At 36.5% G+C, this 17,874-nt stretch overlaps 2 protein-coding genes across 2 annotated transcripts; both read right to left on the bottom strand.

Moving 5' to 3' along the window:
- Nucleotides 1-1,527: 1,527 nt before the first annotated feature.
- On the bottom strand, nt 1,528-6,146 carry LOC113504607 (kynurenine 3-monooxygenase-like). Its single transcript, XM_026887000.1, has 4 exons — nt 5,968-6,146; nt 2,393-2,462; nt 1,909-2,102; nt 1,528-1,611 (listed from the first exon to the last, which is right to left on the bottom strand). Exons 1-4 carry the CDS (start codon nt 6,028-6,030, stop codon nt 1,543-1,545), a joined length of 396 nt encoding a protein of 131 aa, XP_026742801.1. The 5' UTR covers nt 6,031-6,146; the 3' UTR covers nt 1,528-1,542.
- A 2,083-nt stretch (nt 6,147-8,229) lies between these two features.
- Nucleotides 8,230-17,280, bottom strand: LOC113504639 (transcription initiation factor TFIID subunit 2-like). Its single transcript, XM_026887053.1, is given in 17 exon segments — nt 8,230-9,473; nt 9,718-9,773; nt 9,776-9,845; nt 10,365-10,538; nt 10,863-11,124; nt 11,647-11,848; nt 12,072-12,285; nt 12,389-12,558; nt 12,795-12,955; nt 13,214-13,465; nt 13,790-14,029; nt 14,497-14,777; nt 14,966-15,106; nt 15,460-15,729; nt 16,069-16,246; nt 16,490-16,722; nt 17,030-17,280. Coding segments are annotated over 17 exon segments (3,369 nt in total). The 5' UTR covers nt 17,258-17,280; the 3' UTR covers nt 8,230-9,236.
- Between the last annotated feature and the right edge of the window lie 594 nt (nt 17,281-17,874).

Raw genomic sequence — 17,874 nt, 5'->3', positions numbered from 1 at the left:
CGTTCACTCATCTGATATAATTAAAGTCAATATTTTCATCAACGTCTCACGTAATCTTTGTTATCATTCATACTTCTCTTCTATGTCCAACAGTGGACTGCTATAGGCTGACATGATGATGATGATGATGATGATACTTCTCTTCTTATTCAATAGCCTGCACAATGTTTTGATGCCTTTTTGTACTAGTCAACCCAATCATACTATCTTCTTAATTTTTAATTCGTTATTTATTTATTTATTTATGTATATTAATCCAGGTTATTTATTTATTTATTTATATACAAAGAACGGCACATAATACCACTTACACTTTGCTTAAAAAGTTACATTTTAAAACTTACTCTTTTACTATCTACAAACAAGATTAGTAAAAAAGACACAGTACCCTAACTAATTATTTCATCCATTATTCATCTCACAAAACTTCAAACATTGCAACATAAAAAATCGCCTAGCACTCGAGTCTCTCGCGAACACGTCACACTTTTGTATTGAATCCAGGAAACGGTTTAACAATTTCAAAATGCGTGGACCGGCGAATTATTAAAATGATTAAAATTAAAAATTGTAATGATTATACTATAATGATTTTCATAAAAAAAATCATTCACAACCAGATTCGTTTTCTTCTATTCTTAATTCTTCTCCTTAATCTTAGGGACAGGCCGTTTTCGCTTCCGATATGCAGAAGGAATATATTAATATGAAGATTTAATAAATGCAAAAGCGATTTTTCCCCAATTATCATTTGTTTTATATCATTTATCTTACTGACTTACAACAACGAAACCTAAGATACACAATCGTAACATACAAACACACTTATCATGACGTTAAATTAACTTATTTTGTTTGTATCAAGGTCTCTTTATCAGCCTCTGTTGTCTCTAGAATAAAACGTTGATCAAATAATAATTATTATCTGAATGAACCATTATCATCTACTTGGGTAAATATGAGTAATATTATACATACTGTGAATGATGAGCAATGAAAGATGTGACTTCGTAAACTATTTTTTATATATTTTAAGTAATATTAAGTAAAAGAGGTCATTATTCTGTATAAAGGTGCTTAAGAAACTAATCAAACTACTTAATAAGTCAACAGCATCATCATCATCATCAGCCCATCTCGGCCCTCAGCTGGACATGAGCCTCTCCCATGGTACACTAGTGAAGTGGGACCGATGTATTTTTAGTACATATAAAGTTATGTTATACTTACTAACATTCTATCTAGGACAGTAATCCATGAACGTAGTCTTCACAAAGTTTCAAACACCCTGATGAATATTGAAGCATATGACTTGCACGTCGATCAACCTATTTTAATATCATTGTTCTATCTATAGCCACCGATCGTTACATCAATCATACAAGCTTGCTGCTATTCTAGCAGGACAATGACCCACACTGGATCGATGATTGATCAGTAGCTTCGCTTTCAACATGACGGCTATTTCAGAGGGATTCACCTGATACCCGGTACTGCCATAAGAATGTCTTATCTAAAGGATATAAAGTTACTGAATGTATGTTATGTAAAAGTTAAATTACCTTGCAAAAGCCTCGCATTTAAGTAGTTTCTGCCAACGGAGTAAATGCACTGAAAAGATAATAAATATTGTTTATTATAACTTTTGGGAGCTTAAATACGGGACTATCGGGTTAATGTGTTCTCCGAGGAGCGAGAGTTTAAAGATCTCTCACTAAAAGAACAAGAATATATTTTTTTGCCATGCGAGATTGATAAATTCCCCTTTGCTCTAAATGGAAAATGGGCAAAGCGAATTCAGCAACCGCTTCCAATTAATTGACCAAACGAGGATAAGAACCACTAAAAACAACATCATGATATTTGACTACATGAGCACAATCAAGTGGTTAGACAGATTGAACAAACCTGCTTGGTCCTAGCATCGTATGGTATAGCGTAAGTAGACCCGTCCATTCGGTGAATCCTCCTTGCTTTCATAGGGATCCCATGTTCCTCGATCATGTGTGTCTCGACGCCCACATCCTTCAGCGCTCGCCTCCCGCGCACTGATAACGCCAAGTTTATTGACCTTCCTCTCGCTTGAGGAGTGTATCTGATATCTGGAATGAACAAATTTTAGTTAAGCTAAAGATAAAAGAAGCAAAAGGTCTGACTCACGCAAAGGGAAATGATAGCCCACGAAGAGAAGGTTCAAGAAGAGGAGACAGGATGAATTAAGGTCTGGCTAGAGAGATCGAATAAATACTATGTATTGAAAACAAATAAAACTGAAGAAATAGTATTCTGATCAAAGTGTTGCAGGGAATAACACTTTCACGGCTAAACATTGAATCAGTTTTGATGAAGTGAAGGAGGAGTCATATCATGATCTAGATATTATTATACTAACCTTCACGAAACTCATATAGGCGAATTCGATGTCCTCTTTTTGCTAAATATAAAGCTTCTAGAGATCCCACCTAAAAATAAAGAATATTAATAAATAAACCATGGCATGCAAACTTCTGAGAAATACACGATCATCATCATCCTAGCCTTTTAGTAACTACGTTGGGGTCGGCGTCTAGTTTACCAGATGCAGCTAAGTACCAGCGTTTTATAAGGAGTGACTTCCTATTTGACCTCCTCTAACTAGCGGTAACGACTGTCAAATAATATATATAAAAATTAATGCCAGGACCCTCAATTTAACGCGCCTTCATAAATACGCATCACATTCACGGACTGCAATACTATTGTACACTTTTTGACTTGGAATCGCAACATGAGTATTATATTAAAACTTAACTAAACTCTACAAGCTGTGGAGATATTTATTTATTTAACTATCGTGAGTATGCATTATTTGTTACGGAAAATATTCGCTGTTGGTCGTAATCATATTCGCAATCAATCTTCTGGTAGTATCCGATCGAATCCTACAATCAAATCAATTACTACGCACGTGCACATTCTATCTTTCGATCTTATAATAATACCTACTTTAAAATGAATTCAACCTGAATAATGCTTGAATACTGTCCGTCTGTAACACTTAGGTGCAGCGCAGACGACAGACTTTTTGTGTGATCGAGTCAGCGGCACTCAAAAAGTCTGCAAGGCGCGACTGTGCGTTACTGCATATAATTGCATAGGTTCTATTTTCACAGACTAAAAAGTGCGTCACGGATAGTCTGTCGTCTGTGCTGCACCTTAAACTGAGACGCAAAAGCAACAGCAATCGCCTGCGACCCGTACTTCGTAATGTAGAGCCGAAATTGTATCTGCCTGTCTAAACGTCTTTCGTTAAAACTTGGCCTGCAGGGTTGATTATTAAAATAAATAAATATAGGCTATTTAATTCGCAACCACGTTTAACGAGCAGACCCGCGGGCAAGAGCTCATAAGCGATATCTTTAATTTGCTATCGGCTTGCCTCAGCAACAATCAATTAATATCAACAGCGGTAATTATATAAAGAAAAAATACAAGAGTATCAGTTAAAAAACTGATAAAACTTATCTTACGTAGGTACCTTCTTTGCACCTATTTATCTAGATACTTATATTTAATTGTTAAGGTATCTATATTAGTTCGTGTGTGTAATTAAAGATTATTTTATCATCATCAAATTTCTTTTTTTTGACATTCCAAAATACGAAGATATTCATCGTCACCTTGAGCCTTTTTCCAACTATGTTGGGGTCGGTTTTCAGTCCTAACGGATGCAGCCAAGTACCAGTGTTTTACAAAGAGCGACTGCCTATCTGACCTCGTCAACCCAGTCACCTGGGCAACACGTTACTTTTTAATAAGAGTGGATTTCAGAATTTCTGGCTTCTAACTACCCGTAACGACTGCAAAGGATGTATAAATAACCGGTGGGAATAACAATTCATCTTTCCTTCCGAAACGCAGAGCAACTCGTTATGACATAGATGGTCACATATCCACAGACCGACCCTATCGTGTAGCTTAACCTGCGATCAATCAACTTGTGCAGATGTACCTTAGCCATGAGCCTTTTCGCTTACTCCGCTCAGATACAAACATTATCAATCTGAGATTGAAAAAAATACATAAGTATCACAAAGTCCACAAAGGTCGATATGTTAAAAAAATAAAGATACCGTGTTACGTAAAGCGAACAAATATTGATTGTTAATAATCATTCATCGTGGTAACTGAGAATTTAAGTTCTATATGTAATGTATGTATGTATGTATGTACGTCTAACTAAGTACTTATGTTAATATCTATACTATCTATACTAATATATAAAGCTGAAGAGTTTGTTTGTTTGAACGCGCGAATGTCAGGAACTACTGGTCCAAATTGAAAAATTCTTTTTGTGTTGAATAGACCATTCAACGAGGAAGGCTTTAGGCTATAAAACATCACGTTATGACTAATAGGAGCGAAGATACAATGAAAAATGTGAAAAAACAGGGCAGTATAAATCATAACTTATATCTTCTACCCACGGGGACGAAGTCGCGGGCAACAGCTAGTTATAAAATAACTTAAAAACTATAAATATAAAAGCTACATGTTTTGAATTCACGCTATCAATGCTAATAATGCTATCATCATTAAGATCAGAGCAGCAATGTGAAATGTTATAGAAATGAAAATGGAGAAATAAAAATGAATAACTAAATTGTTAAAAAGGAAAATAGTATTGAAAAAAAAGTAAGCGATGTCCGTCTATCTTTTAAAATTGACACTTCAACTTTCTTTCGCAGTCTGCGAAAGAAAGTTGAAGTGTCAATGCAGACTAAGTCGCGGGCAACAGCAACTACAAAATGTAAGAGTTGAAATTATTTCCTTCCGCTCCCTGGAAAATCGTCATAGAATTTCTCAGCCCTGGGGATGGTGGCTAGGTATACCAGGATCGGCTTAATCCTCTTCAGCCGTGCACCCTTCCCTCATATGACAAGAACGCAAAGTAAACTATCACTTAGTATTTTTTATAGATAAACCGAACGAACAACTGGGCATATTCTGTGTGTCAGTGTATTAATCTCTACCTCGAAAACACATAAGCAAACGATGATTTTTAGACTTGATGTTATTTTTGTCACCAACTACTCCACGTGGATAATAACGTTAGCATATCACACAAATCTTGACACGACCTTGATTCAACTACCAATTTGATCCGAATAAGAAAACCGGTCAAGTGCGAGTCACGACATTGAGGGTTCCGTACAAATAGATTAAATAAAAACAAATAGCAAGAAAATTACGACTGTAACAACTGTTGCTTAACGTCGAAAATAAAGATGTTTAGAATACAACAGAAATACAGCATCTGTGAATATTTCACTGTTCATAAGATAAACCCAGGGAAAGGTGGATATATCAGTAAGGGTTCCGTTCTGATTTTTTATGTGAAGAACTCTAAAATCACAAATTTTTATTTTTTTTCGTTTACATGACTAAGTAGATCATAAATGCATTAAAACCGTTAAATGTCACACATGTCTCAAAAAATCCTTTTCAATTCACACATTTGTTCAATATGAAATTAACATAATATAATGCGATCAGAATCACAAATATCTTGATGTCTTTTTCGCCGTTATAATCAGCTTTTTAAATCAAATGCATTTTATCAAAGACAAATATCTTACAATCTTATCTAGAAACAAACAAGACTTTTTAAAGATTTTAATGGATCCGTACAGAAACAGGTAGATAGTCCATTAAATTATTTCAAGGGGGGACAGGAAACCTAGATAAGTAGCACAAAAAATACGTTACGTAGATAGAAGTGTATAGTGATAACATTTCGTATTTTGTGTGTTTTATTTTATGTGATAACAGTCTAAACATTGTTTGTCAAACAAACAAACCGATAGACAGAAAAAAGGAATCTTAAATGGGTTCCTCTTCGGTACGGCATCCTAAAATGCCAACAATTTATAGAAATTCCGGATAATAAAAGACGGTATTTGTAAAAATAAAAACAACATAACATACCAATCCCCCGCCAACGACAACCACATCCAGCTGTTTTTTTGAATGTCCATTCTGTAAAGCCATGGCTCCACTTATTCACAAAACTAAATTCGAACAAAGTAATGTAAAAAAAATCGAATTGAAATAAATTATTGTTGCACTAAAACTGCATTATTAACGGACGACGATGCTCGACTATTGTGCTTTCAGAGCACTAATGAATAATGAACTCCTAATCTATACGATGTTGAACAAATTCTCGTGTAAGTGCGTCACAAGCGTCCTACCAATACGGTTTCAACTTGACATTTGATCACACAACGAACTCAATAGGAAGAAATTAATTATAGATACGCGGTGTGTGTACTCTTTATTGATATTAAAGCTGAAAATAGAATTTCCCAAAACACTGGTAAAACTGTGATAGGAACTTTTGGAGTATTTTTTGCTTGAGTAATATTATTGAAATGTATTAAACATTTAAATAATAGCAGAATATAGCCGTGAATTTAGCAAAATTGCTTTTTCAGAAAGGACTTTTTATTTTATAAGATTTTTTTTCTAAGCCCTTCTTGTTTACTATTATTCTTTAAATCTTAATTTTGCGGGCAGGCAAACCTGCGTCCGTAATTAGACAACGAAATTGACATTCAACCCAGTGCTATTGATGAGGTTACATTGTAGCCAATGTGGTAGCTCTTACTAGTCCTCTAAGAAAAAATATAAGAAACAATTGTCTCTCAATTTGAACATTGAGTGTAATCTAACACTTGCTAGATTAACAGATTAGAAGTTCGATCTAGTTACGAGATACTTAGCCACAGTGTTATTTTACAGCGGATCAACTAACCGAACGATGTAGTATCGAAATTTGAGGATTAATTTAAAGTTCTATGCGAGTGTACTTACTTAAGGTACCGATTCGAGTCATGAGTTAATAAAACTGGCATTGTTTTTTTTTGCTACTTGTATATTTTCGATTAATGAAAGGAGAATGCGTCCGCCTTCACAACCTTCTGAATCTTCTCTGCTATAACCAATGGCGTCAGGATTCTCCCGTTCCGTGTTGCCGAAAACTAGTAGGGCAAGGTAACACAGGCTACCCTATGCAAGCTACCTAGGAAAGTCCTAACACCGCCAAGTTAATAAACATGCAAAAAATGCAAGGAAACACTTATCCAACACAAAATAGAATGTAATTTATTGCTAAGAAACTTATTCAGCGTGAATAAGGAAGCAAATAGGACACTACGAAACATGACACCTCGCCTACCTATATGAGCTAATTTACACGAGAGTGCATATTGCCTCGCGAATAGAATGTGTGGTTAACCAGCCGCAGCAGCCTTTGATGGAGAAAGCGCGAGCTATGTAGTTCAATTATTCTCATAAGTACGTTAAATTAATAGAGCGGAGAATTTAATAATACGACGCCTTTTTGGTTTTGAGAAAATGCACGAACGAAAGTGAAGTGCAATTTGTTTTTGTTGCTAAACCTCGATCTTTATTTTGTAGAAGTATGTTGGTTAAGCAGCAATAATGCCGAATGCTATCGCGGTTCGACAGATATGGGCTATATGCTCTTTTGAGTGCTTTTTGACCCAAAGCCAGAACATGTCATTTTGCTGTCGACATTTAGGTATACTGTAAAATATTATGTCATTTTGATTTGATTGGTACATGTTGCTAAGCTCAATGCTTCCTACGATAAATGATTTATAATTAAAATAAATTGATCCTGAACAGTTTGACATCAATTATTATCTCGAAATTACATCAATGACTGCAAGTTAAAGCAATAGTCTGGTTTATTGGTGGGTTAATTGACGATCAACGAACTGGGGCAGGGGCTACAAAAACATGGCTGTGTTATATACCGTCAGGCAAATACTTTGGGTCATAGATTTTTTTGGATTAGTTTTTCATTCAACCAAATCCGCTCATAAATTGCTCTACAACATCAGATCCTCCGCCCACTGCATCCAGTTTGAGCTTAATACCGTTGGAGCAGACGACTCCTTGAGTAGATCTTAAATTGGCAAACGCAGCGTCAAACGAAATGACATAAAAGGTAATAATATGTAACCGTGAAAAAAAGGTCATTAGAATACAAATAAAACGCAAACAAATACATAATAATAAAATCTTTATTTAACTTGCAATCTTCATTTTTCACTTATATTATTATTCTTAGTCCTACATTTCAGTTACACTGCAATAGATCCCAAATACAGAAACCTCATTTTCAAACATCTCACAAGTTTTCAAGTAATAGAAATTTAACCATCTTATCACATTTGAGATTGAACATAGGCAAATATTAGGTCAGAAGTTGATTTACGGATTAATATTACCGTCATTTTTATGATAATAAGTCATCAAAAGAAATCTTGATATTAAGGTATGGAGAAGAAATTATTTTATTACCTCTAAGTACTATTAACAAAAACAATTACAACCATAATCATAATTATGTCGTTAATAACTTTGCCTACGACATTAAGGCTATTTTAAATTTATACTGACTTTGACGATGTTCATGAATGATGAAACCATACCGAAAAGTAAAAATTAAAAATAAATTTATAGCAATTTGGCTGTTATAATTAGAACAGATAATTAATAGGATAATGTTTATGAGTCCAATTAGGGATAGGTCCAAAGTTGAACAGGTTCAAATGACGCAAGAAATGTTTTAAATATAACATATTATGTCCTCTATCAAAACATTATGAAATATCGATATTACGCAATGTCTTGTAAAACATTGCACCTGTGTGACAGGTTCTAAAATTGTCCATACGATACCATTAAGTTAAAAGTAAAGGTCGAATATTTATAGTTTGCGGTTAGACGTCATTCATTGATATTACGTTTATTTATTTGTAGACACGGAGTAGTAAATAAATGGAGTGTCGATTTATACGTCAGAAGGAGAATTCATAATGAGCGTTTTACGATTTGAAATCCTATTTTGAATAATTATTTGAAATAGACAAATTAAAAAAAAAAATTGAGCGGAATTGATTCAGAGTCTTGGTATCCTTAAACTTAATAAGTTTATAAACAAATTTCGATTGTTCTACTTTGCACCATTCACTTGATCGGCAATGTTTATTAACGATAGATTAAAAAACTCATTCCGAAGCATTCTCGAGATATCTTTAGAAAAAGGACTGAATGATTCATCCAATCTTCATACAGTAAGATTTGGCTGCATAAAATTGTACATCAAAGTCCTTATTTTGTTCATTCCATTTGTTTAGTAATCTGTGGTATTCAATAAAATTCTAAAAACTCATATTGCTAGGCATCGAAGAGATATCCTCGGATGGACTCTGACTTGAACTGAATGAGCTTAAAGTTTCCCGCGTTTCCTCTTTGATTTTCAAATGTTCTGTACTTGAGGGAGGCCGGGGTGGTAGAGACCGGTCCTTTTCTTTGTGTTCCTTAGACTTCTCCTTACTGCTGTGTTTGTGCTTGTGTTTATGCTTGTGCTTCTTCTTGTCTTTCTTCTTTTTCTTGGCCTGTGAATTTAGTAAAAATCAGTCACAACGAAATATGTATACAGCGTGTGTAAAATTTTGTGACCATAAAGAAAAATTTGTAATTTGTAATGTATGAAGCCTTTGGTCAGAATGGGTTATTAATGGCTCTGACTTAATAACCATTGTTTATAAATCAAATTTATCACGCAGTTTCGTTATCAAATCTAACATAAATTATTTATCGATAACCTTACTCTTGTTTGTAGAGCATTTGACCACATACCTTAGGTGCCCCCATATCGTCCTTGTCGTGTCGGAACATTCCGGGCTCGAAGCCGATGGGCCGGACGAGCCGGGGATACCCGGCAGAGCTACCGCGTTGTCTGTCAGGAACTCGCGTTTGTTGTCATCCTAGCAGAATAAAATTTTTCTATTATTTGAAAGGAAAAAATGTTTTTTTTTTTTTTAAGAAAGACGACGAATTTAGTACTTGTTGAGGGTGTACAACATTCATGTCATATATACAAGTACACTCGAAATCCAAACAAGCGTTCGCGGACTACACGAGTTCTTGTCCTACGCAGGGATCGAACCCGCGACGTGGATCTGGTGACCTATACTTATCAGCTAACCGCGCAGTCTAGATGCAAACGTTTTTATTTTTAGTGTTTTTCCATTATTAGAGATTTTTTATTAACCGAGATTTGTCAGGCGTGATCTTACATCTTTTAGTAAAGAAAACTATGAAGCTGAGATACTGATATTTTTCTGTTTGTTTTTTTTTTTTATGCAACTGTATTTCGGTTCTGATTCTCATTCGGAGAGACGTTCTTCGATGACACATTCTATGTGAACTAGCAGCTTTATTTTTCTGACTTAGTGGACCTGCTACATGGCTCACGTCCCATATTATTCTGTAATCATACTCACGCTATATACCCTGATCGGCAACTCCCCAGGCACAGTTGTGACGTCAATCTTTACGTCTTCCTCCTTTATACTGGACAGCGGTACGGGCAGCATGTCATCTAGGGGTATCTCAGTCATCCGGTCCAAAGGCATTGGGAGAGCGGCATCTATTGGCGTGTCTTGTTCATATTTAATCTGGAAGTAAGTTAAATTTGGTTTAAGTTAGAGCAAAAAAGGGTAGGCATGTTTTTTTTTACTACTTGGTAAGATCTTAATGCTTGAACAGAACTAAATGTATCAATAGTATATAATTCAGGTAAATCAGGTATGGAATATAGCATATTCTTCGGGTATGATTAACATCTTATTTTAAGAAATCTCTATCGAAGGGGTAGCCAGTTACTCACTACATAACGGAGGTAATGATCAGAGAAAACAAATAAGGTTCACTGCATATTTCGTATTTGTTTAACCATAGTCTAAACCTGCTTAGTCAAAAACACAAATGCTAACACTCACATCCAAAACCTCTTGCTTAATGACCGGTTTAGCCTCTAACTCCTTTAGCCTCTCCCTTTCTCTTTCCTTCTCCTTTTCCCTCTCTCGCTCCCTCTCGACTCTCTCCCTTTCCTTATGGTGCATCTGTTTCATCATCGCTTGGATCTCAGGTAGGGGTACACAGATGGGTCTCTTAAGACCGTATAAAGTGTAGTATAAGTCTACGAGATCACAGCGAAGTCTGGCGTCGTTTGATAACAGGCTGTTTATGTTATTCCATAATCTGTAAAATCAAAAATGTTAGTTTGTTTTTTTGAGAATACAAAACTCTGCAGGCATATGTAGTATGTACCTACTTCTGAAAGGGCAGCTTAGGAAAAAGTTATTCGCATACGATTCTTTGGAAGACTAGTATCAAATTATAGATACAGATACGAAAACTTACTTAACATACCATCCAACATCTGTCTAGTATTTACTCCACGTATCTAAGTTTATAATTAACTGTTACACGATTTTCGATCTTACCTCTCCTAACCTAAAGCTGGCCTACAGAAGACAGTAAAGCAAGAAGTCTTTTGGCTTACCGTTGGCGTACATTTTCCCCTAACATTACTCACCGATGCACGACCGCTTCCGTATCCAATCTATGCGCTTACTTGCTTACAATTTTTAACCCTATCTAGTGACGTTAAAGTCCATTTTCCGTTAACACTACTCACCGATGCACGACCGCTTCCGTTTCCAATCTATGCACTTACTTACAATTTTAAACTGTATGAGTCCATTTTCCCCTAACACTCACCGATGCACGACGGCTTCCGTATCCAATCTATGACGCTGGGCTCGTTCGAAAGGCGGCATGTTCACTAACAATCTTGCTAATCCGTGTCTTACGCAGGGATCTGCGTCACCTTCCACTGCTGTAAGTAATGAAGATAGGTCTTCTGGCTTCCCGTCCACGCGGACAAAATCTACTAGACACTCGAAAGCTGCCAGTCGCACATCTGTTGATGAATAAGAATAGTTTATGAAGCTGTCTTGATAATTTCAGACTGCTATCTTATCGAGAAGTGCCTCAGAGTTGAGTTGCAAAAATCCAACCGGAACGACAAACAAACAAACAAGAAAGTGAGTGTATAAAAACGTAGGAAAAATCTCTGGGATGCTTAATCTCAGACCAAAACAACTCTAAAGATCTAAAAAATAAGGATCAAAATCCAAACTCACCAATATACTGTCCATACTGCGCATAGGCTCTGAACACAGTAGGTATACTCGGCAAATGTCCACACTGTTGCAAACGGCGTATAGCTCTCAAACAGCTGACTGTGACCGTATTTTTGTAACAAGGAAGCACTTTCTCCAAGTTCAATACGCGAGTGATCTCCTCTAATACTAGTCTCGTGTCAGCTGATAATGATTCAGCTGTTATTGGTGCACCCTGTAGATAACAAAAAAAGTCTTGCAATGTAATTTCAGCTCTAAGCAGTGGAGATAGTGTTTCAATTATGATAGCAATTTGAAACTTATTCCTTTGTACTTACTGGTTGCAAAACTGAGATGACGGGCGTGATGGTAGCAGCTAGAGCATCTACGAGCGCCGCCTTGTAGTAGTTGTCAGAAAAGTGGTTCTTTGAGTTGTCGTTATATTTAAACAGGTCTAATAGAAACCTGACCACTTCTGGTGGACATATACCGTGGATATTTCTTAAACCTGAATAAAGAAAGGGAAAATAATTAGTCAGTAGCAGCAAACAAGTGGGTTTAAAAGTATCATATTAATTAAAAAGCACGAATGAGCTAGTTTCGTTTAAAATAAGCACCTTTTATAAAGGTAAGCACCAAGCTATGGTAACACACGAACAGACAGCGGAACCTTAATAATAGAGTTCCGTTTTTACCTTTTGGATACGTAGCTTTCTTTCAACCAAAGTATAATACAGTACTCACCGGCCATAGAAACAGGAATAGTTTTCTGAAGGAAGTAATGCTGTAGGTTGTCGAAATTGTTCTGTTTGATAATGTGTGGCGCCGCGAACGATCCGAACATTTTACGGAATATCGTCAACATGGCAGGCGGGCCCGCCCACGAACTTATCATTGCGTTTAGCCACCTAGTATAACGAAAGTATTTTATAAAATCATGCTATAATTGAAATAGACTTTAAAATTATGATGGGAAGGTTTATAATTGATTGAAAGATAAATACTTCCTACTGGAACTACCTTTAAGAATAGCATGCTCTTTATAGGGGTTGTTTAAAGTGTACTTTCGAGGGCCATAAAATATGATTGAGCTCTGCGATGTTTGCACTGGCCTTGGTAAAAAAAATTGAATATTATGCTATCCAAGACCAATAAAAATTCTCACCTTAGTCAAGCAATGTGCAGCTCTGCACCTTATCTTATAATACGTTTGCTCGTTCTCTATAACATCTGTCAATGCCTTCCTAGTGGCAGGCTCTGGGTAGTTATGTAAGGCGTCGATGGCTTCACTCTGGGCCGTGACGTCACGCTCATGACGTAGTTGGAACTGCCACTGGTAGTCAGGCTGGGATATCACTGTGCTCCGTAAGAGAGACATCTCGGGGTCCAGGCGGATCCATAAGACGGGCGAATCGCTGGAAGGTGTTAAATAGAACTCTTAGTTATTAGTCTTCAATATTCATATAGGCTTATTAAAGATGTACCTTAACTACACGAGTTAGATTTATAGGAGGTGAAAAAATTTATTATAGATGCTATGGCCAACGATGAAGACCTTCCCTACACTGGAAGAGGCTATTCAGACTAACTTCTAAACCAACCTCAAGATATAGATGGTACAGACACAAATACCAACATATTTGTGTACTTTTTTGCAAGCACTTCTTTGTTAAACATGTTTGGGAAGAAAAATTATGTTAACCTTTAATTTAAACATCGCAATAACAATAACCACTTACTCCATAGCCGTAAGATCCATATCAACCTCCTCCCCGGTACAGAGGGGTATCTTCTTCTTCTTGTTCCTTCTGCTCTTGCTGTGGCACGTGATGTCCGCCTTCACGACCGTGTTCTCTATCTGCAGCATGTGCTTGAAGGTCCCGTCCAACTCCTGAAGCTGGACCAGTAGAGGACCCACGTATTTACGTATGCCGCGCTCATGGACACAGTCTTGACGGATTTCTAGTTCTACTGTGTTTCTGGGGAAGAAAACATGGTTTTAGCGTATATCAATTATAACAGAAAGAAAACAGTTGTGTCTGCTTGTATGAAAAAGAGCAAAAAAGAGAAGGGCAAATGTGTTTACGTAATGTGAAATGTGAGTTAAATCAATTCTTTAATTTTAAATAGTAATGATTTGGACAATGTCACAATAACGACTAAGACGATAATATGATAATAAAACTGAACTGGCGCTGGGCAGGGCAGTTCGCCATACGAAGTGACGGCAGGTCGACTAAGGCGATGACAGAATGGTGGCTAGGTAAGGCAAAAGAAGCGTCAACCTTCCGGGAGCAAGATGGCTTTTATGACGAACCTGCGCCTGAAACTGGCACAGGACCACAGAAATTGGCACAAAAAAAGGAGGATTATGCCCAACAGTGGGAGGACAAAGGCTGCGCATGATAAATGATTTTCTTTGTAGAACTTTTTCTAATCAGCTTACCTTTTGCGATTGAACACGGAGGTGAGTTGAAACTTAGCGTGCCCACCAGTGCGTACCCACTGATCGACGAACACGGCCATGTCTTTGCCAGTCACCGTGAATATAGCCTTCACAAAGAGGTTGGTTGACAACAGCAGGTGGCCCCACAGTCCGCTTCCAATCTTAGTGTTGGCGGCATTGGTGGCCAATGACAGTTGTTTGTTGAACACTTGGAGTAATAGCTCTTGCCCAATACGCTGCTCCAACATTCTTAATACTAGGTGAGATTTTTTGCGCATAACCTGTAATGTTTAAGTAGGATTTAGGATTTTTAACAGATAGGAGTCAACAAAGAAGGTTTTCTTCCACTTATACTCATTTAGACTTTAAACTGATAATTTAATAGCGAGTTTCATGAATCTATTATTAGTTTTGTATTTTTATCAAGATAAGTAATTTAAAAAATTATGAAATTTGTAACAGTATTTACCTCTATGTATCTGGGCGACATTGTATGCACGTTCCTCACAGGGAAATAAAATACATCTTTGGGTTCTACTCTTGCGCCGCTGGCGGGCGGCTGCCATGGATCTAAGACTATACCACCATATTGCTCTTCGTATCCAACCACCTATATTGTAAAGAATGTATTGAGTTAATATTGTAAATGATTATAATTAATTCTGCTTTAATAACTTGAACCAACATTCGCTCAAAAGTTATAAGATAAAAAAGAGAAATGATTTCTAACAAAAATGTTACGAATTTACTACTATTACATTACTGAAAAGAGAAAACACTAGGGCCAATATACACTGAGACAAGTAAAAACTATCAAATGAACTACAAACAACTAGCCCTTTGCATTTCTTTTCTACACTACTGAAAATTAAATTAATAGAAATGGAAAGAGATAGAGCATATAAAGAAATATAAGATAAACTTCCTGATTATTAAAAGGAACTCTTTATAAAATCCCCTCACCTCTTGCAACTCCTGATGTATAATATACCGGTACTCGTTATTACCGAAACACTTCTTAGAATACAAGCCACAGAGGTAGTCAGGTATTCCCTTAGCAAGCCACAAGTCTGACCAATTCTGCATTGTTATGAAGCAGCCGAAGAACTGCTCGGCTACTGCTTGGGCCATCGCTTTCCGGCTTATATAGGTCTGGTCGATGATAGCTATCGAATGCAGGAGGTGCGTGCTAAGTATTGACATTGTCGTGTATGCTGTGGCGTCATCTTCTGTCTGTAGTAAAGAGAAGGTTTAGTATTGACCGAATATGTGAATAATAAAAATTCTGTCTAGCTGTTTATGTATTAGAATATAAGAATGGTGACATGGAAGTGCTTTAAATTAAACTTACTATTCTTTTAAGACTAATATAAAGCAGCTCGTAAAGGCAAATAATCTACTACTATATCCTTAATACCTTTGAGGAAGGGAGACGACACTATCGTGTATTGCGCCCTCGCACTTTAATAATATCAACATTCTTACTCAGAGTTACGTCAGTAGGACCGGACGTCAAAGACGGAGATTTCTTCTTTTATTCAAACATTTAAACATTTACTAATTTAAACTTACCTCATCAACAAAAACTTGCTTATAACATGGATAAGGATATCTGGTTGACAGGGTTTCCTCATAAAATTCAAATGCCTCATGAAGATATCGCACTGTGTTCTTCAATATCTGCAGCAGGTTGGGGAGGCAGTAGTGCGTCACTTCATTCATGAAAGGGTCGACATATGTTTCAAAAGGTCTGAAAATGTTATAGTCAAGAAGATTAAGATAGAAGAGAAGAATACATACTAGCTTTCGCATTTGCCTAAGCGAATGTCGGTTAAAACCGCCTGTTTTTATTAAGAGTTCAAAGCATCTTCACATTGTCAATAGCAAATTTTATCAAAATAAATTGTGTGGTCTTGAAAGCAAAAAAAAAAACAAACACGTCAAGTCATCCAGTATTTTCATGGTAAGATAAATACATAAAAGAAATACGCACCCAATAGATAACGCAATATTAGGGGCGCAAGCTGGAGTATTGACCAAGTAATGAAAAGTCTTTCTGCGGTGATCAGGGGTGTACACAACATCTACCAACTCCCCGCATGATACCGCGGTCAGACTTTCATCAACCGTAAACTCCAGCTTCCAGGTACAGGGCTCCGCAAAGCTGTCAACGCAAGGAAACCATAGCCTTGCTGAATGTCCATATGTGAACATGTGAGCTGATTTCTGAAAATTAAAATGAAAATCATAACAAGAGTAGCAGAATCTAATAAATTTTCATCTAATAAGTTTGGCATAACACTTGATTTCTTCTTGTCTAAGATAATTAACAGTTTACAGTATAAATATTATAGCAGGTACATCAACAGTAAATACAAAAATGTTTAATTAGATTGATGTTTCTTGAATTTAAAAAAGATAAAGTATATCTCGTTACACTAGCATATTATGTTTCACTGGTCATTTATTAACTTAATTTTTTGCTAATATGCTACCAGATAGCTGCATGTCATGAAAGGATATTATTACAAACCTCAACTAAAGTCCCTTCCCCTTCTGGGACCACAAAGTGCATCCCTCCCTGAGGAGACTCCAGAGAGAATTCAATACCGATCCGTAGCCCCCTCCCCTCCCCCACCAAGTGAGCCGCTTCCTCTGGAATTTGGACATGAAGCTCTCCCGAATTGTGATCAGGATCTATCTTTTGGGCAGCTGCCAAATGGAACTGGGAGAACACTTCCAAAGATCTCCTAGAATACATATTTAGGGATTAAAGTATATCCTAATAGAAGCACTCGGTTTATTGCAAAACCATATAATAAGTATGACCTAACTAAATTTCATCATAATCGCATAATTCATTGGTTTGGTATACATTTGTTTAGACAAATATCATTTAAATACTGACTAAAATTTGTCTTCTAACATTTACAGGGATCGATATCAATTTGACATTTCACATTATGTTCACTACCAGATACATAATTATAGTTGTACATGCGAAATCTAAACCGATATTGATTTCTAACCGCAGAATCGATTGCCGGGCAACGCTGTCGATGGCAGCGGAAGCGAAGCTCGTATTATTGTATATGTACCGTATGTTCCACAAGTTCGCCTTGCAGCCAGATAAGTCTCGCTAAGGCTGTATATGTCGCTCTAGTTCTCGAGCTGGGCAGCCAGGATATATATAGGCCGGTTACCATTTAAAATGCACATTCATGAATCGAGTTTTATGATGTACAAAATCTCTATATCAACCTTTACGAAGTCTGTTGCATAAATTTTACTCGTATCGTGATTCGAGTGATTCGATAGTAAACATGTAAAAAAAATAGTTCACAAAGAAATTTAATACTAGGAATAATGAACATTTAC

The sequence above is a fragment of the Trichoplusia ni genome, chromosome 22, assembly GCF_003590095.1.
Source record: "Trichoplusia ni isolate ovarian cell line Hi5 chromosome 22, tn1, whole genome shotgun sequence".
Classification (NCBI taxonomy): domain Eukaryota; kingdom Metazoa; phylum Arthropoda; class Insecta; order Lepidoptera; family Noctuidae; genus Trichoplusia; species Trichoplusia ni.
The sequence above is the reverse complement of the archived record's forward strand: the minus strand, read 5'-3'. Positions and strand labels throughout refer to the sequence as shown.

What these genes read in the sequence shown, in the direction of transcription:
- LOC113504607 (XM_026887000.1), bottom strand. Translation starts at nt 6,030, where the DNA reads ATGGCTTTACAGAATGGACATTCAAAAAAACAGCTGGATGTGGTTGTC. An exon ending in TTGTCGTTGGCGGGGGATTG is followed by an intron (nt 2,463 to 5,967) that starts GTATGTTATGTT and finishes CTTTATTTTTAG; the next exon opens with GTGGGATCTCTAGAAGCTTT. An exon ending in CCTATATGAGTTTCGTGAAG is followed by an intron (nt 2,103 to 2,392) that starts GTTAGTATAATA and finishes TGTTCATTCCAG; the next exon opens with ATATCAGATACACTCCTCAA.